The 21,072-nt window shown below is 40.1% G+C and overlaps 1 protein-coding gene across 1 annotated transcript in view; it reads right to left on the bottom strand.

Annotated features, from left to right (window-relative positions):
- Positions 1-21,072, bottom strand: part of ncor1 (nuclear receptor corepressor 1) — a 99,618-nt gene that overhangs the window by 62,339 nt on the left and 16,207 nt on the right. Inside the window, 9 exon segments of the mRNA XM_029627674.2 lie at positions 2,007-2,179; positions 7,150-7,216; positions 9,453-9,505; positions 10,904-10,960; positions 16,852-16,974; positions 18,230-18,412; positions 18,706-18,888; positions 18,891-18,927; positions 20,773-20,867. Of these exon segments, the coding sequence (XP_029483534.2) occupies positions 2,007-2,179; positions 7,150-7,216; positions 9,453-9,505; positions 10,904-10,960; positions 16,852-16,974; positions 18,230-18,412; positions 18,706-18,888; positions 18,891-18,927; positions 20,773-20,867 (971 nt within the window).

The raw sequence follows: 21,072 nt of genomic DNA, 5'->3' as shown, positions 1-21,072 counted from the left end.
GACCGGGAAGTCCGTGGGGCGACAATTGGCCTAGCGTCGTCCGGATTAGGGAGGGTTTGGCCGGTAGGGATATCCTTGTCTCATCGCGCACCAGCGACTCCTGTGGCGGGCCGGGCGCAGTGCACGCTAACCAAGGTTGCCAGGTGCACGGTGTTTCCTCCGACACATTGGTGCGGCTGGCTTCCGGGTTGGATGCACGCTGTGTTAAGAAGCAGTGTGGCTTGGTCGGATATCGGAGGACGCATGACTTTCAACCTTAGTCTCTCTCGAGCCCGTACGGGAGTTGTAGCGATGAGACAAGATAGTAGCTACTAACAATTGGATACCACAAAATTGGGGAGAAAAAGGGGTAAATTCAACAACAAAAAAACAAAAGTTGACACGCCTACTCATTCCAGGATTTTCTTTGTTTTTACTATTTTCTACAGTGTAAAATAATAGTGACGACATCAAAACTATGAAATAACACATATGGAATCATGTAGTAACCAAAAAAGTGTTAAACATATTTTATATTTGAGATTCTTCAAAGTAGCCACCCTTTGCCTTGACAGCTTTGCACACTCTTGGCATGGATGTTCAATGTCTGCTTTTTAAAAATTTAAACCATCTACCAACAATGGAAAACCTCCCTGGTCTCTGTGTTTAAAATTCACTGCTCAACTGAGGGACCTTACAGATAAAAGTATGTGTGGGGTACAGAGATGAGGTAGTCCTTCAAAATCATGTTAAACAGTGTTACGCACGCAGAGACCATGCAACTTATTATGTGACTTGTTAAGCAAGCTTGCCACAACAAAGGGGTTGAATACTTATTGACAAGACATTTCAGCTTTTCATTTTTTATTCATTTGTAAAGATTTCTAAAAACATAATTCCACTTTGACATTATGGGATATTGTGTGTAGGCCAGTGAAACAAAATCTTAATTTAATCTAATTTTAATTCAGGCTGTGTGGGAAAAGTCAAGAGGTGTGAATACTTTATGAATGCACTGTAAAATATGTAATGATTTTTTTTTAAGTTCAAATTTAAAGGAGAGTTTTACTAAAGACTTTGAAGTGGAAACTGAAAACCACAAGGACCAAAAATGAGCACAGATACTTCCTTAATGTTCTGAAGGATTTGCAAGGGTGGTTTATTACTTAATGTGCAATTGTGCTGCTGGGGAAACAATGGCCCCATTGTTTTTAGTTTGTTTTCCTTACCACTAAACAAAAGGCAAAAAGTGATCATTAATCAAATTAAACAGTCAACATGTTGTGACTAAAGGTAATTGCTTGACTGAAATCATTCAAACTAGGGGGAAATTACTTTATACTTGAATGACAATGTCTCTTCTCTTGCCTGTAGAAAAATGCTTCTAAAAGGGGATACAATGAACTTTTAAATCTGGAATGTTTGGCATCATGAATCAGCCTTCCATGACACATCCTGCCCCTAATGTTGACTCTTTACAGCTACAATGATAGCCTCCGAAATGTGAGAACAATCCTCAAAAGGAAATAGTCTAAAATACACAACAGGGACATTGGGGTACAAATAAATGGGTAAGAAATCAGCTACACCTTTTTGGCTAATCATTACTTTCACTGCCTGGTCAAGTACTAGCAGTCTGAACTAGCATCCCTGACCTGCCTTGCTAGAAGATTTCAGAGAAATACCCAAGCCTGTGTGCCAGGAACAGCCAGACGCTGGCTGGACTGACCCCTGACACAGCCTGCTGATCTGCCTGCATCACACCACCTAGCATGCATCTCAATAGTGCAAAGAGGCATCCTCTCCTTGTTTCCTCTCAATCATTCTGCACTGATCTAAAAGAAACTGGACAGGTGATAGCAACTTCTTACAATACGAGGCATTGATTGTATTGCTTTCACCTGTCCTGTGTTTTCAGTAGGAGGGGATCCTTGCCAATGCATTTTGAGAAGGATGCGAGGAGAGAAGACACAAGCAATCGATGGAAGACTTGAGATATCCCCCAGTTTCCCATTCCCTCAATTTACCTCTGGAAGCGCTCCTGCTGCTCTCTCTGCTTGCGTATTTCGGGGAACTGTCTCTCGTAGTACTCCCTGGTGCGGCTATCCTTGGCCTTGCGACGCGGGTTGTTCTCCATCCGCTCCACCTTCTTCTCCCACGCCTCCATCAGCTGGTCGTAGCGCTGGCAGATGTTCTGTTCCTGAACCACACAATACGGGTTTGTGAAAGGGGATCTGGATGTTGAGGTACAACATGATGACAACGACCTAATTCAAACCTTACCCATGGCTCTCCTGACCTACACCTGTAAGCAAATGGATAAGTAGAATGTGTCCAAAATCACAAATCTTGTGCTGATGATACCCTGTCCTATTTGCCATTATTTCACCACGCCTCTCAAAAATAATTCTGGCCACAACTGTGAAATCCAGAGAGTTCCATCGGCAATCATGGACTTAAAATGTGAGATGTTTGAGATGGAAAATTACAGCATTTACACATTATGGACATTAACCAGAGAGAAAAAAAGAGAGGACTAGAAGATATGGAGAGAGTCTCATACAGGGAGGAGAATACAGCCTTGTTTCCACTCTCGACTAGCAAGGGCCAAACAATCCACCTTCCTCTTGGCAGGTGGCCATGCAGCACACTCTGCTGCCATTGTTCAGAGTCATAAAGGTCTGTCTGACCCTGCCTGGAAGCAGCCTGCTAAATGTAGCACTCACTGAACAATAACCACCTACCTTCATCATTTACAAAAAATGTATAACGTTTCCACATGGGGTGGTTAGACTAGACAATATTTAGCATGCTAGCTGATCCCGAATACTTCGTCATTGCGCAAATGCTAGTTAGCATTGGCTCACAAAACCAATTTGAACTTGTCTCATTCTGGACATAGAGATATAAAAATGATATCCATGAAACACAGAGACATTATTTTACTGTAATAGAGAAGGAGTTAACCTTCTTAACGACACCCTTTTTATGTTTCAACTCCTCAATGTGCGCAGAGCAGACACTAGTAAAACAGGAGTAGCCTATCAAAGAACATTGATTCTGGAAATGTAATGATCAGTTTGTCGTACGCTGCATTAAGGTACCAAGTACAACTAGCAGCATATTAGCCACATAAGCTGTCTAGTTTTATACAGCTGCAATAAGCATAAAACACAACTACAGTTGAAGTTTACATACACTTAGGTTGGAGTCATTAAAATTTGTTTCTCAACCACTCCACAAATTTCTTGTTAACAAACTATAGTTTTCGCAAGTCAGTTAGGACTTCTACTTTGCCCATGACAAGTAATTTCTCCAACAATTGTTTACAGGTTATTCCACTTATAATTCACTGTATCACAATTCCAAGGGGGTCAGAAGTTTACATACACTAAGTTGACTGTGCCTTTGAACAGCTTGGAAAATTCCAGAAAATGATGTCATGGCTTTAGAAGCTTCTGATAGGCTAATTGACATAATTTGAGTCAATTGGAGAAGTACCTGTGGATGTATTTCAAGGCCAACCTTCAAACTCAGTGCCTCTTCACTTGACATCATGGGAAAATCAAAAGAAAGCCAAGACCTCAAAAAAAATTGTAGACCTCCACAAGTCTGGTTCATCCTTGGGAGCAATTTCCAAAAGCCTGAAGGTACCACATTCATCTGTACAAACAATAGTATACAAGTATAAACACCATGGGACCACACAGCCAGCCAGTCTCCTAGAGATTAACATACTTTAGTGCGAAAAGTGCAAATCAATCCCAGAACAGCAGCAAAAGACCTTGTGAAGATGCTGGATGAAACCGGTACAAAAGTATCTATATCCACAGTAAAACGAGTCCTATATCGACGTAACCTGAAAGGTCACTCAGCAAAGAAGAAGCCACTGCTCCAAAACCACCACAAACAAAGCCAGTCTACGGTTTGGAACTGAATGGGTCTTCCAAATGGACAATGACCCCAAGCATACTTCCAAAGTTGTGGCAAAATGGCTTAAGGACAACAAAGTCAATGTATTGCAGTGGCCATCACAAAGCCCTGACCTCAATCCTATAGAAAATGTGGGCAGAACTGAAAACCGTGTGTGAGCAAGGAGGCCTACAAACCTGACTCAGTTACACCAGCTCTGCCAGGAGGAATGGGCCAAAATTCACCCAACTTATTGTGGGAAGATGTGGAAGGCTACCCGAAACGTTTGACTCAAGTTAAACAATTTAAAGGCAATGCTATCAAATACTAACTGATTGTATGTAAACTTCTGACCCACTGGGAATGTGATGAAAGAAATAAAAGCTGAAATAAATCATTCTCGCTACTATTATTCTGACATTTCACATTCTTAAAACAAAGCGGTGATCCTAACTGACCTAAGACAGGGAATTTGTACAAGTATTAAATGTCAAGAATTGTGAAAAACTGAGTTTAAATGTTTTTGGCTAAGGTGTATGTGAACTTCCGACTTCAACTGTATATAAGTATTTGGCCACTTGTTCTCATTCTGAGAGATAAGGTAGGCCACTTAATTTCAACATCTGAACAAAGTGTACAGGCAAGCATGCTGATCAAACAGTTGGGAGACAGGCAGGTGTGTTCATAACAATTTAAAACTGCTCTACCTTGTTAGTTAGCAAACAGATCAAAGTTGGCTAAACTTGAATTATAAAGATTAGGTGGCTACTCACTAGCACGTGGGCTTGTGCTTGAGAGACTGTTTATGAGACATGTCTTAATTTCCTATAATGCCTGCTACAAGAAGTTAGTCATTATTAGTGAATGTGGATTATGCTTGGTTCTGGTTAAATTTGTAACAAAAATGGCATTTTTCATTGACAGACTTGAAAGCCAGATCAGTTATTATTATTATTATTATTAAAAAAATAATGAAATTAGTAGGGCTTATATTTAGCCTAATTTCACACCTGAATTCATTCGATTATTGATGACTGTTTGAAACGCAGTGTATTTGACCTTTAATTGTACACCGAAGCTTATTTAGAGACTTATTTTTATTTTTAGAGACTGTATATAATGTGAAATGCCCATATGTTTTTAGGTGTATCGCCCAGCCCTAGGAGATAGCCTGTTCAAACAGTTAAAGTTACTAGGGATGACCCTAATTAGTCGACTGGGCGATTGTTTGGTCGACAGAGTTGTTGTTGTTGTTGAGTAGTAACAAATCTAAAAATATATCTTAATTTTAATGGCACACGAGACACCTGTCTTATTCGTGTCCATCTCAGTGAACTAATCCATTGCAGAGGCCGCGGGGATGGCACAGTCCAAAAAGAAGGGGTGTGGCTAAAATACAAAATGGACGTCTCTCTCCAGAATGCGATCTCTGATGCCAATTTGTGCACATTCATTGTTTGATTGTTAGTGTTTATCAATTCCCTATGACATATATCACCAGTAGTACATTTATCGTTCATTTCTATCATTTCTAATCTACAATGTTTGTTTGGTTGCGAAAACTTCTGTTAATTCGTTCAATATATTATTCCAGTCTTTTATCATTCTCATTTTTGGAGTGGACACTGTTTGCAGAGTGCAACAACCTATGCTACACTTGTGAGTAACATGTTTTGGTTCATTTCATTCCATATGTGAGTTTTGTCATTGTCTGTTGTTTGGAGCACTCCTGTCAATATTGAGTTCAGACGCGCACCTGATTACGCATAGAAGTAGGCCTATAGGCTGCCTGGCCTGCGAGCAAATGTAAGGCATATAAATGTACCCATTTGGGAATCTGATAATATTTCTGATTGGCTTTAATGCACTACCACTAATGAGCTGTGGATCTTCTGAAAGTAATGTTTTCTTCTCCTCAAACAGCAAGCAAACTAAGTCTGTTTTTACATCCATTGAGAATGACAATAGTTCCTTAATGTATTTGAAAAATCTTTCCAGCTCTCCCCATTTAGATAACCACTCAGCATGAAAGGGAAAAACGTCATGCTTTGATCCAGTGGAAACGTCATAAAATAGTCCGACCTGATTACTTCGATTCCCTTGCGCAAATAGCCTACAGCTGTGTCTGTCCCGAGCTCACCAGTGCGGGAGACTGAGGGCCCGGAATATTTTATAAAATGTTGCAAGTTTGCTAGCTTAAGCTTCGGGCTGGACCCAAGTTAACAGTTGATAAAATGTTTCAAGTTCGTTGCAGATAGACCATTCGTAGGCAATGTGATTTATACGATATCTATTTTCATAAGGACATTTTCTACCTGCAGGCTACCATGTTTATATTTGCTGGCTTTACTGGGTATTTTTACATAGTTGGCAATGGCAATAGAAGTAAATTAAATTTGCATCACTTTCATTTCGACTTGGATAGAATTTTGATAAACCACATGACAAATGATTGAGATACGAAGAAGTTATTATAAATTAAATTAAACTGTTCCACGAAAATGTGCATATGAAAACCACTAACTGGCACACAGATCGGTAGAAATGGTAAGATAAATTTCCATTCCAACTGAGAAAGGTTACCGGTAACTTCGGGAGAGAAATGGCAGAATCTTAAAAAGTAAGTAAGAGCAGGTCAGGTTAAGTTTATTTTCTTCTGGTTATCTTGATCTTTGGCTCCCTCGAGTCATTTGTGTCATATTTCATCAAGCAAAGTGCTTAAAGCATCAGAGAACCTCAATGTATATTTAGTTGATTTTATTCAAAACACATAAAGGTGTGTCTATAGATGGAAAAATACACATTCAAAAATTTAGATCAATCAAATAGTCGAAAGAATAGACGACTTTCGGTGGACCAAGATTTTCTTTTGTCGGGGACAGCCCAAAGTGTTAGAAACGTGTCAAACAAATTATGAAACCAATAAGTGGGCATATAAATTCAAGCCACCCATTGCTTTCAAATTCAATTGGTGCCAGAAGACATTAAAATTACACCAAATTGAGGAATGTGATGCAGTTTAACATACAGTACATGCATAGAGTAAAAGAGCTTGCCATTGGGTTAAACTATCAAATTATTATTGTCCATGGTCAGTTTGGGTCATCTCTATGAGAGCACAGCATGTCGGTCAGTCTGTCCGTGAGGCTGTCCGTGTGTGTGTGTGTGTGAGAGTCTCTGTATTTTGGTCATAGCATCCAGCACATGCCTTGAAGTTTCCTTCCCTTGCAGCCCTCAACAGCAGGGAGAGAGACTTACCCTTTGTTTACGAGCATGGTTCCTTCTCTTGAAAAACAGAATCAGCTTCTTCCTCATCACTTGATTACTGGGAGAGAGAGAAAAACGGTTTGCTCAGTGAGGTGTGCGCCAAGCTAGGTCCTATAGAGACTAAAGGTCGACCGGTTAAAACGGCACGGCCGAATAATTAGGGCCGATTTTCAAGTTTTCATAACAATCGGTAAACTGCATTTTTGGACGCCGATTACATTGCACTCCATGAGAAGACTGCGTGGCAGGCTGACCACCTGTTACGCAAGTGCAGCAAGGGGCCATGGTAAGTTGCTAGCTAGCATTAAAAACTCATCTTAATTTTTTTTATTCAATCTTAACATAATCACTAGTTAACTACAATTGGTTGATGATATTACTAGTTTTAACTAGCTTGTCCTGCGTTGCAAATAATCAATGCCTGTTTATTTATCATTGAATCACAGCCTACTTCGCCAAACGGGTGATGATGTAACAAGCGCATTCGTGAAAAAAAAGCACTGTCGTTGTGTACCTAACCATAAACATAAAAGCTTTTCTTAAAATCAATACACAATTATATATTTTTAAACCTGCATATTTAGTTAAAATAAATTAATGTTAGCAGGCAATATTAACTAGGGAAATTGTGTCACTTCACTTGCATTCTATGCAAGCAGAGTCAGGGTGCAACAGTTTGGGCCGCCTGGCTCGTTGTGAACCGTGTGAAGACCATTTCATCCTAACAAAGACTAATTCATTTGCCAGAATTTTACATAATTATGACATAACATTGAAAGTTGTGCAATGTAACAGCAATATTTAGACTTATGGATGCCACCCGTTCGATAAAATACGGAACGGTTCCGTATTTCACTGAAAGAATAAACTTTTGTTTTCGAAATTATCGTTTCCGGATTTGACCATATTAATGACCTAAGGCTCGTATTTCTGTGTGTTTATTAATATTATAATTAAGTCTATGATTTGATAATTGATAGAGCAGTCTGACTGAGCAGTGGTAGGCAGCAGCAGGCTCATAAGCATTCATTCAAACAGCACTTTTCAGCATTTGCCAGAAGCTCTTTGCAATGCTTGAAGCACAGCGCTGTTTATGACTTCAAGCCTATCAACTCCCGAGATTAGGCTGGCAATACTGAAGTGCCTATAAGAATATCCAAAAGTCAAAAGGTATATGAAATACAAATGGTATAGAAAGAAATAACTACAACCTAAAACTTCTTACCTGGGAATATTGAAGACTCATGTTAAAAGGAACCACCAGCTTTCATATGTTCTAATGTTCTGAGCAAGGAACTTAAACGTTAGCTTTTTTACATGGCACATATTGCACTTTTACTTTCTTCTCCAACACTGTGTTTTTGCATTATTTAAACCAAATTGAACACGTTTCATTATTTTCTTGAGACTAAATAGATTTTTATTTAAGTTAAACTTTTATTTTAAGTGTTCATTCAGTATTGTTGTAATTGTTATTATTACAAATATATAAAAATTGTCCGATTAAATCGGTATCGGCTTTTTTTGGTCCTCCAATAAATCGGTATTAGCGTTAAAATCATAATGGGTCAACCTCTAATAGGGACACTACTATTGCTGTTAACACTACAACAACAAAAGGATCCTGTAAGAAATACCATGGAAGGACTAAACAGTTAGACAAGATAACGTGCACAACACATGCCTATTTAACTCTACATAAAGAAACAACATAATCTGCCTTCCACCTCTCCATTAATATGAGGAATTAGAGAAGGAGGGGCCTTTGGCTACTGGACAATGAAAGAAAGTAGAAAAACAATAGAACATGATAGAAATAGGCTAATTAAGTAGCCTATATGTTCTAAAAATGCATAGTCTCCCCAGCTCAACGCAAAGTGGTGTGTGACACACAGCAACCTGTCTAGTTGCCTATGAACTTGAATGGCGAATGGAAGCAAGCATCAATTACCAGTTGAGAAACAGTAGCACTTTATAAAATCATGGCCATTGAAAATGTTTTTAAAACGCGATTGCATTTAGAGTTGTTGTGCAACAATTAGGCTTCTGAAAGCACATATTTCATCCAGCAGCAACAAACGAGCCATTTGATGAGCTGTAGCAGCAGCTCTCACGCTACATCGACTGGTATTCGCAATGGGATTTTTTCCCTTCTTCCGGACAATTGTCCGGCGTCAATTTTATTGATCAGCTTTCCATAATTATTTTTGGGTGCCAAAAGCCGGCTATCTGAAACCCTGACACACATGCTTCTATATATACTGTACACGCAAGAAACAAAAGTGCATACTCACGTCTTTATGTTGTCATGGTATACTTTAGTATCCGACGGCTGGTTATAAAGGGGCTAAGAAAAAAAGGGGGGAAAGAAATCAGTCTATAAGTAATGACTTAAGTAATTAGCTACAAGCATTGTAATAGCTAATAATTCATTGCTACTATATGCAGTTCTCGAAGAACCTTAACACTGCATTCAAAAGTATTCAGATCCCTTCACTTCTACCACTGTCAGCATTATTCTAAAACGGATTGAAATGTTTTCCCCCTTTAATCTACACACAATGCCCCATAATAGCAAAGCAAAAACTGTTTTTTATTTTTCTATGTATTAAAAATAAAAACTGAAATAAAATATTTACATAAGTATTCAGACCCTTTACTCAGTACATTGTTGAAGCACCTTCGCCAGCGACTATAGCCTCGAGTCTTCCTGGGTATGACGTTACAAGCTTGGCACTCCTGTATTTGGGGAGTTTCTCCCATTATTCTCTGCAGATCCTCTCAAGCTCTGTCAGGTTGGATTGGGAGCGTCACTGCACAGCTATTTTCAGGTCTCTCCAGAGATGTTAGATCGGGTTCAAGTACGGACTCTGGCTGGGCCACTCAAGGACATTCAGAGACTTATCCCAAAGCCACTCCTGCGTTGTCCTGCCTGTGTGCATAGGGTCGTTGTCCTGTCGGAAGGTGAACCATTGCCCCAATCTGAAGTCCTGAGCGCTCTGGAGCAGGTTTTCATCTGTACTGCTTAGTACATATTTCTCTCAATTCTGACTGGTCTCCCAGTCTCTGCCGCCTAAAAACATCCCCACAGAATGATCCTGCCACCACTTGTTTGTTTCTCATGGTCTAAGTCCTTTAGGCAAACTCCAAGAGGGCTTCATTTGCCTTTTACTGGAGTGGCAGGCGTCTGGCCACTCTACCAAAAATGCCTGATTGGTGGAGTGCTGTAGAGATGGGAGAACATTCCAGAAGGACAACCATCTCCACAGGGGAACTCTGGAACTCTGTCAAAGTGAGCATCGGTTTCTTGGTCACAACCAAGACCAAGGCGCAATCCTGTCTGAGAGCGTTAAGGACAATTCCTTCGATCTCATGGATTGGTTTTTGCTCGGTCAACTGTGGGACCTTATATAGACAGGTGTGTGCCTTTCCAAATCATGTCCAATCAATTGAATTTACCACATGTGGACGACAATCAAGTTGTAGAAACATCACAAGGATGATCAATGGAATTGAGTCTCATAGCAAAGGGTCTGAATACTTACGTAAATAAGGTATTTGTTTTATATTTTTTATAAATTAGCAAACATTTCTAAAAACCTGTTTTCACCTTGTCATTATTAGGTATTGTATGTAGATTGAGGGGGAAAAATCTGGAAAAAGTGAAGGGGTCTGAATACTTTCCGAACACACTATCTAGGAAACAATAATCATTCAACCATTCAGAATACCCCCAACCACCTACCAGTTCAACCTTGGGACCAAGACCTTCAAATATCTTATGGGCCTCTTCAGCTTTTTTCTGGCAAAAAAAAAAAGACAATATAATGATAGTTAGTACAGATCAAAATAGAATAAACCTTTTACTCAAAGTAGTAGTCCTTGGTGACTGAACACACAATGTGGGCTGCAGGCTCTGTGGTTCCATTTGTTCAATTACAGCTGCAAAATCTATTGACAGCGTAGGACAATAACTAGTTGGATACAATCATTTGCTAAATATATATTTTTCCCCTCAACCATGCAATGGTATGACATTTATTGATTTATTTTTTGGCCCTTTCTTTTTCCTCAGCACACACACAAACATGAAAAAGCAGCATGTATGTATGTATGTATGTACAGTTGAAGTCGGACGTTTAAATACACCTTAGCCAAATACATTTAAAATCAGTTTCACAAGTTTCACAATTCCACATTTAATCCTAGTAAAAATTCCATGTCTTAGGTCAGTTAGGATGACCACTTTATTTAAAAAATGTGAAATGTCAGAATAATAATTGAGAGAATGATTTATTTCAGCTTAAATTTCTTTCATCACATTCCCAGTGGGTCAGAAGTTTACATACACTCAATTAGTATTTGGTAGCATTGCCTTTAAATTGTTTAACTTGGGTCAAACGTTTAGGGTAACCTTCCACAACCTTCCCACAATAAGTTGGGTGAATTTTGGCCCATTCCTCCTGACAGAGCTGGTGTAACTGAGTCAGGTTTGCAGGCCTCCTTGCTCGCACATGCTTTTTCAGATCTGCCCGCAAATTTTCTATAGGATTGAGGTCAGGGCTTTCTGATGGCCACTCCAATACCCTGACTTTGTTGTTCTTAAGCCATTTTGCCACAACTTTGGAAGTATGCTTGGGGTCAATGTCCATTTGGAAGACCCATTTGCAACCAAGCTTTCACTTCCTGACTGATGTCTTGAGATGTTGCTTCAATATATACATTTAATTTTCCTCTCTTATGATGCCATCTATTTTGTGAAGTGCACCAGTCTCTCCTGCAGCAAAGCACTCCCACAACTTGATGCTGCCACCCCAGTACTTCACGATTGGGATGGTGTTCTTCGGCTTGCAAGCCTCCTCCTTTTTCCTCCAAAGATAATGATGGTCATTATGGCCAAACAGTTCTATTTTTGTTTCATCAGACCAGAGGACAGTACTCCAAAAAGTATGATCTTTGTCCACATGTGCAGTTAAACCGTAGTCTGGCTTTTTTATGGCGGTTTGGAGCAGTGGCTTCTTCCTTGCTGAGCGGCCATTCAGGTTACGTCGATATAGGACTAATTTTGCTGTGAATATAGATACTTTTGTACCCGTTTCCTCCAGCATCTTCACAAGGTCTTTTGCTGCTGTTCTGGGATTGATTGGCACTTTTCACACCAAGGTACGTTCATCTCTAGGAGACCGAACGCCTCCTTCCTGAGCGGTATGACGGCTGCGTGGTCCCAGGGTGTTTATACTTGAGTACTGTTTGTTCAGATGAACGTGGTACCTTCAGGCGTTTGGAAATTGCTCCCAAGGATGAACCAGACTTGTGGAGGTCTACAAATTTTTTTCTGAGATCCTGGCTGATTTCTTTTGATTTTCCCATCATGTCAAGCAACGAGGCACTGAGTTTGAAGGTAGGCCTTGAAATACATCCACAGGTACACCTCAAATTGACTCAATTGTGTAAATTAGCCTATCAGAAGCTTCTAAAGCCATGACATAATTTTCTGGAATTTTCCAAGCTATTTAAAGGCACAGTCAACTTAATGTAAGTAAACTTTTGACCCACTGGAATTGTGATACAGTGAATAAGTGAAATAATCTGTCTGTAAACAATTTTTGGAAAAATTACTTGTGTCATGCACAAGGTAGATGTCCTAACCGACTTGCCAAAACCACAGTTTGTTAACAAGAATTTTGTGGAGTGATTGATAAATGAGTTTTAATGACTCCAACCTAAGTGTACTTAAACGTCCGACTTCAACTGTATGTATGTATACAAAGTAGGGATCTATGGAAAAAATAAATCCAGTTCTGTCTTCCTAAGTGTCTGAAGTCTGAAAATACAGCGTCTCTTTCCCAGGCAGCACTGTGTGGTGAATCTGCCTGCCCAAAAGAGGAAAGCCAATGGAGATTATTGCCAGGCAAGGTTATTACATTGACACTTTAGTCATTCAGCAAACACTCGTATCCAGAGCGACATACAGGAACAATTAGGGTGAAGTGCCTTGCTCAAGGGCACATCAACATATTTTCCACCTAATCAGCTCTGGGATTCAAACCAGCAACCTTTCGGTTACTGGCCCAAAGATCATAACCGCTAGGCTACCTGTCGCCCAACAAGAGTTTCAATAAGAAGCTCAAACAGATGAGGAAGAGCGACCAAACAAAAGGCTCTGGTGTATGTTATCTTCCATGTATCTCCAAACTATTTTACACAACTAATAGTAATGTGTCTGTGTTTAAGCTTTTGTCCAAATTATGCATGAAAAATGTATAAACTGTGTTGTTTGAAGAGGAGACAATACAAAGCCAAAATTATCTTCTGGTATAGAATAATTAATAGACATTGGCACTAGCGACAGATCTCTTGTATCTACGCAATAAAAAAAATCATAAAAACAAAATGACACACACACACATATACATATATATATATATATATATATATATATATATATACACACACACACCTTTTCATAAAAACTCTGCCCAGAAACTGCTGTGGCATATAACCAAGGCTACAGGGGGAATGTTCTACGTGGCTCTGCTCTCACAGTCTGGGCTGAGGAGAGGCTTTCCCGCTAAAAGGGTTAATGGCTGGCTGAGGATGCAGGCGGTCTTGCGAGAACACAGACATGAACTAGTTACCCACACACACAGTCCCGCCTTCCCTTTCCCTCTGCTAAAACACACATACACTACCGTTCAAAAGTTTGGGGTCACTTACAAATGTCCTTGTTTTGAAAGAAAAGCAAAAAAAAAATTTGTCCATTAAAATAATATCAAATTGATCAGAAATACAGTGTAGACATTGTTAATGTTCTAAATTACTATTGGAGCTGTAAATGGCTGATTTTTAATGGAATGTCTACATCGGCGTACAGAGGCCCATTATCAGCAAACATCACTCCTGTGTTCCAATGGCACGATGTATTAGCTAATCCAAGTTGATCATTTTAAAAAGGCTAATTGATCATTAGAAAACCCTTTTGCAATTATGTTCGCACAGCTGAAAACTGTTGTGCTGATCAAAGGAGCAATCAAACAGGCCTTCTTTAGACTAGTTGAGTATCTGGAGCATAAGCATTTGTGGGTTTGATTACAGGCTCAAAATGGCTAGAAACAAAGAACTTTCTTCTGAAACTCATCAGTCTATAATTGTTCTGAGAAATTAAGGCTATTCAATGCGAGAAATTGCCAACTGAAGATCTCGTACAACGCTGTGTACAACTCCCTTCACAGAACAGCACAAACTGGCTCTAACCAGAATAGAAAGAGTGGGAGTCCCCGGTGCACAACTGAGCAAGAGGACAAGTACATTAGTGTCTAGTTTGAGAAACAAACACCTCACAAGTCCTCAACTGGCAGCTTCATTAAATACGGGACAGTTTTATCTCCATCTCTTCAGTCAAAGACTCAATCATGGACATTATTACCGAGTTGTGGCTGCTTTGCGTGATTTATTGTTGTCTCTTCCTTCTTGCTCTTTGTGCTGTTGTCTGTGCCCAATAATGTTTGTACCATGTTTTGTGCTGCTGCCATGTTGTGTTGCTACCATGCTGTGTTGTCGTCTTTAGGTCTCTCTTTATGTGTGTGTTTTGTCCTATATTTTTTATTTTTTTAAATCCCATCCCCATAGGAGGCCTTTTGCCTTCTGGTAGGCGGTCTTGGAAATAATCATTTGTTCTTCACGGACTTGCCTAGTTAAATAAAAGGTTAAATAAAAAAATGGCCACAGCTAGATAACTGCCTAGCAAGATGACAATGGAAAGATTTAATTCACTTTCCATAATCCCAGTGCCAGCCCATAGCCAAATGTTTAGCTAGCTAGCTAAGGTCCGCTAGCATATTCATGCTATTTGATTCGCTTAAAGTCAAGTTAAGTACCTATCAGCAGTGAGATTCTCAGTGTGCTTCATGCTTAAGATTTAAGTACAGTTATGCATAATTGTTACCCTCCACTTTCATAAATTTGAGCATGTATGGTGCATCAAAAACCATGAGTGGTGCATCAAAGCTGGGACCGAGAGACTGAAAAACAGCTTCTATCTCAAAGTCATCAGACTGTTAAACAGCCATCACTAAAAACAGAGAGGCTGCTGCCTACACTTGAAATCATTGGCCACTTTAATACATGGATCGCTAGTCACTTTAATGTTTACATATCTTGCATTACTCATCTCATGTAACTGTATTTTATACCATTATTGCATCTGCCTATGCCACTCTGTCATTGCTCATCCATATATATATATATACACACTTGTGTGTATTAGTTAGTTGTGTGATTGTTACATGTTAGATTGATATTGCTGCACTGTCGGAACTAGAAGCACAAGCATTTCGCTACACTCGTAATAACATTTGCTAACAATGTGTATGTGATCAAAACAATTTTATTAGATAAAAGTAAAGTGTGGTTAGCACCAGGCAATATAGAGTTCATTCTAATTGATCTTTTAGGGCAAAATTCCAAATACTTGTATAGCAAGGGAGTTTATGTCCGCTTGTTCTCATGTTGTCTTTTTGGTCTTGTCTCCTTCACTCCTTCTGTGCACCACCCACCCCACCCCAAGCCCCTTCCCCTACCACTCACAACAACAAAAGATGAAAGATTGCTTCCTCTGAAAATAATTAGTTTCAACTCATTATTTTATGTTGGACCAAACCTCAAATGCAGCGGTCATATGGACACCAAAACACATTGTCATTATTTTCCTATAATAGAGAACTTAACCTTTATAACAATACCCGTATGTCTCAATTCAAAATATTGAGCAGAGCAGACCCTACTAAAACAAGAGTATCAGAAAACATTGATTTGGAAAATTTATGTTCAGTTTGTTGCGCACGGCATTGCGGTACCACGTACCCCTAGCAGCATTTTATCCACAGAGTTATGTGCTAGCTGTCTCGTCTGTGTTTTATAAATTTGCAATGAGCATAAGAAATACACATTTGTATCAGGAATTGGCAACTCGTTCTCATTCTGAGAAATAAGCATCTTCTTATCCAGTTAGGCCACTTGATTTCAACGTCTAAAAACAAAGCGGACAGGCTAGCTTGCTGTTCAAACAGGTGAACGGACAAGAAGGTCTGTTCTAACAGTTCTACCTTGTTAGCTAGCAAATAGATTCAAGTTGGCTAGACTTGAAATATAAAAGATTAGTTGGCTACTCACTAGCACGTGGGCTTGTGCTTGAGAAATTAAACTTTTTGAGACCCAGGTCTCATAAACAGTCATTTATTAGTGCTGCTACAATAAGTTGGTCATTATTAGTGGATATGCATTGTGCATGGTTCTGGTTAAATGTGTAACAAAAAGGTTCCGTTTCAGAGTGATTATTATAAGAGTGATTATTGTAAAAGGGCAGATTAAACTATTTTGAGAAAATAATTTAATTATTAGTGTGTCTTACGGTTGTGAAACGCTTATATTTAGCCTAGGTATAATTTTAAAAGCCCTGAATTCATTCGATTATTGCTTGCTGTTTGAAATGCAGTGTATTGACCTTTAATTGAGAAGAAAAACTTATTTAGAGAAAACAATCAAAGAAATATTGTGAATCGCTCATATATGCATGGTAAGACCACCAGACACATTGAAAGAGCTGCCTTGTGTAGTAGTGGCAGGGGTAGTAGAGGTGAGTGAGTGAGTACAGTAGGAGTACAGTGGGTGTACAGGATTCCCCGGTAACCCCACCCTGTTCTCGTCATAGATGATCTGGACGATGCTGCGGTGTTTGTTGTGTTCCTGTGGTATGGGGGGAGGGGTCGCCGGCTTTTCTGGCTCCACTGGCTTCGCCGCTTCCTCCTCCAGTTGTTGCTATAAGACAACACATAACAGTTAACAAATGAGTGTGCTCACACACACACAACAATTATATGGGAAACTTCCTCTCCTCCATAAATCATACAGTTAAAGAATAAGACATGGGTTTCATGCTGCGAGTTTTCAAACAAAATGTTCATGTTTTCTAATTCCACCTCTATACAGCTCATGGTGGTGGCTGGGCAGGAGAACAAGGCTCCATTTCAACTCAACGATGCTAATCCGATTCCAGTCTCTGATATGCGAGGCTCATGCTTGTTTAAAAAATATATATATTTTAAGAGCTCTGTAATGTAACTGACATGCTGGTCCCTGCACTCTCTGAGACTCACTCTGCTGACTGATAGTTGAACTTGTGTGTGTGTGTGTGTTAGTTGAACTGGTGTCCATGTGTTTACATGCTAAAGGTTATGTAAACAACTAGGTTACAAAAGGCCACCCGAGATTAGGAGCTCCTGGAATACCTTGAATAAATAAATAATTCCCCGAAAATCCTGGGAAAAGCCTTAGGAAAACACAAAAATTGCCTTTCTCCCAAAGCCACATTCCTGTCTAACGAGTAGGGATTCCAAAAAGACAGCAACTGTTTTTTGCTCTCCAACTCAAATCCCAACAAAAAAGCGAGTTATTTATCCCTTCACCAGGTCAGGAAGAGAGCTTGATATTGTGAATAATCCCATAGCTCCAGATATTCACCGTCTTCTGGGAGCAAGTAATTCAAAGCAGACATAGGTGTGCAACAAGCTAGCTGACCTGTACTCCAGTGGTAAGCAACTTAAGAGACCCAGAGATTTGCCTTCAAACGCAGCAGTGAAGACAGGGGGGCAACCTGTAGCGCTGCCTGGAGGAGAGTGGTCCTTTCTGGGACGACTACCTAACCTGTAGGCTTAGCTGGAGGCCCTTTCACCCTGCCTGACTCACTTACACAATGGACTGGCTCAGTTCCACCTCCTTGTCACGGAGACAAGAGGCTTTTAACTTGTTTATAACATCTTGTGAAACACGTTGGTATTAGAGGGTATGAATGAGTGATAAAAATACATTTGTTTGGTTCAATCAACATTCAATTATATGTAATGTTGCTGCATTTGGTTGAAGGGCAGTGTTAAGATCTACTCCAATATTATGTTAATAGCTAGAAATCCAAGATAGAAAAGATTTCCCATCGACACAAATCACCGAATATTAATCTTTCCAACAGGTCTGGGGCAGGCAAGTAGTGTGTCACGTCACAAGTGGCCTAACCCACCTGCTTCTTCTTCAGTTTGAAGATCTGCTGCTCCACTTTAGCGATTTCTCTGTCCACACGGTCCATGCTCTGGATCAGTTCCTCCTTGGACAGTTTGGAGGGCGAGCCGTCCTGCTCCTCCCCCACACGGTGCAGCCCTCCTGGGGACTGAGACTCGGCTTTCATGCCACTGAACTGGGTCTCCTGGAACACAGACAAAGAAAGTGAATCCACTGCAGTCAATGTGGGTTCAATAGATTGCAGTCTCAAACATGTACAGTCTGACTGCAATGTAGTCACAGAATCACTCAGACGGACTGTACAGAATCTACAAATCAACTTGTATCCCATATAAATATTCAATATGTGATCTAGATTAGCCTTTCTGTACCTTGCACAAAGTGATGCCCTCAAACATACTGAAAGTCACTGAGGGTTTTAATACATTGCTTTAGCAATAGTTCTCCATGTCTTTATTAGAAATAGGCAGAGCCCACCTTCTTGACCTCCCCTCCGGAGGCTCTGAGGCTGTCCTGGACCTGGTGGGACTGCAGGGGCAGAATGATGCCTCCGGACAGGGCATTGTGGGAAAAGTGGGCCTCAGAGACGGTCTCCATGCGAGGCCGCTTGGCTTCCAGGGCCTCATGTCCGTCGGTCTGCTGCTGGGAGGTGACACTGTGTGGAACTGTTGCTCATAGCCATGACGTCTCTCTGGAGGCCTGGCGTGGTGGGGACGATACCAGTATTGCAATTCTCATTAGTAACGTGGCAAGGAAACAAACCACAGATTTACACAACAGTTCAAAAGTTTGGGGTCACTTACAAATGTCCTTTTTGCAAATTTGCAAAAAAGAATTACGGACATTTTTGTCCATTAAAATAACATCATATTCATCAGAAATACAGTGTAGATATTGTTAATGACTATTGTAGCTGGAAATGGCAGATTTTTTATTAAATATCTACATAGGTGTTCAGAGAGAGGCCCATTATCAGCAACCATCACTCCTGTGTTCCAATGCCACGTTGTGTTAGCTAATCCAAGTTCAAGTTGATCATTTTAAAAAGGCTAATTGATCATTTGAAAACCCCTTTGGAACTATGTTCGCACAGCTGAAAACTGTTGTCCTGATTAAAGAAGCGATACTCAACTAGTCTAAAGAAGGCCAGTTGTATCTGGAGCATCAGCATTTGTGGGTTCGATTACAGGCTCAAAATGGCCAGAAACATAGAACTTTCTTCTGAAACTCATCAGTCTATTCTTGTTCTGAGAAATTAAGGCTATTCCATGTGAGAAATTGCCAAGAAACTGAAGATCTGGTACAGCGCTGTGTACTACTCCATTCACAGAACAGCGCCAACTGGCCCTAACCAGAATAGAAAGAGGAATGGGAGGCCCCGGTGCACAACTGAGCAAGAGGATAAGTACATTAGAGTGTCTAGTTTGAGAAACAGACGCCTTACAAGTCCTCAACTGGCAGCTTCATTAAATAGTACCCGCAAAACACCAGTCTCAAGGTCAACAGTGACGAGGCGACTCCGGGATGCTGGCCTAGGCAGAGTTGCAAAGAAAAAGCATATCTCAGACTGGCCAATAAAAATAAAAGATTAAGATGGGCAAAATAACAATTGTAAAGAAAAGAAAAGAAAATGTTCTGACAACAGCTCTGGTGGACATTCCAGCAGTCAGCATGCTAATTGCACACTCCCTCAACTTGAGACATCTGTGGGATTGTGTTGCATGACAAAACTGCACATTTTAGAGTGGGCTTTTATTGTCCACAGCACAATGATCATCATGCTGTTTGCTCAGCTTCTTGATATGCCACACCTGTCAGGTGGATGGATTATATTGGCAAAGGAGAAATGCTCACTAACAGGGATGTAAACAAATTTGTGCACAAAATTTGCAGGAAATAAGTTTTTGTGTGTATGGAACATTTCTGGAATCTTTTATTTCAGCTTATGAAACACTTTACATGTGGCGTTATATTTTTGTTCATGGTAAATACATGGGTCTGGAGTGTACTAGGGCTATGACTAAACCAATATTCCGATATTTATTTTCCATGGCAAAAATTTAAATACAAAGCAGAGCAAACTCCTTGGTCCTTTAAAAACCTGCTGTATGTAAAATATTGTGTGCTATAGCTTGGAAAATAAATAAATACATAATTATATGTGACTCTGGATGACAACATAATGCTGCTAAAATGATTATTTATTGGATGTATTACTACCAGTATGCTGCTGGTCATTGATTATTGCAACATCGTTTTAGAGAATGAAACGAACCACCCGGACAGCTGATGAAATTGAGGAGTATTTCTATCTGTAATAAAGCCCTTTTGTGGGGAAAAACTCATTCCGATTGGCTGTGGCTGGCTCCCCAGTGGGTGGGCCTATGCCCAGTTATGTGAAATCCATAGATTAGGGTTTAATGAATTTACTTCAATTGACTTGATTTCCTTATATGAACTGTAAGTCAGTAAAATCGTTTAAATTGTTGCATTTATAATTTTGTCAAGTATAAATTGGAGGTGGCTGTTGGTATGGTTACGTACCTCTCAGTTCCAGGGTGGAATTCAGAAAGCAAGGAAGGCCTTCGCCGACCCTGCTGGTCCTGCAGGTGACCTCGGTAGTCCGGGACGGTGAACTCCTACACACACACACACACACACACACACACACACACACACACACAAGGTCATGACATGGGAAGCTATCTATAATAACATGGTGGGTGACAGCCAGTCTGGGCACAGTGAACAGGGCAGGTCTGCACAGCCTGATGATAACACATTTCAAGTCATAGCAAGAACACATATCACCAAAACAAAGCTTTCGCCAAAACATTTTTTAAA

This window comes from Oncorhynchus nerka, linkage group LG22 (genome assembly GCF_034236695.1).
Source record: "Oncorhynchus nerka isolate Pitt River linkage group LG22, Oner_Uvic_2.0, whole genome shotgun sequence".
NCBI classification, from domain to species: Eukaryota; Metazoa; Chordata; class Actinopteri; order Salmoniformes; family Salmonidae; genus Oncorhynchus; species Oncorhynchus nerka.
Note: the sequence above shows the minus strand (reverse complement) of the source record. Positions and strands in the feature narration are given on the sequence as shown.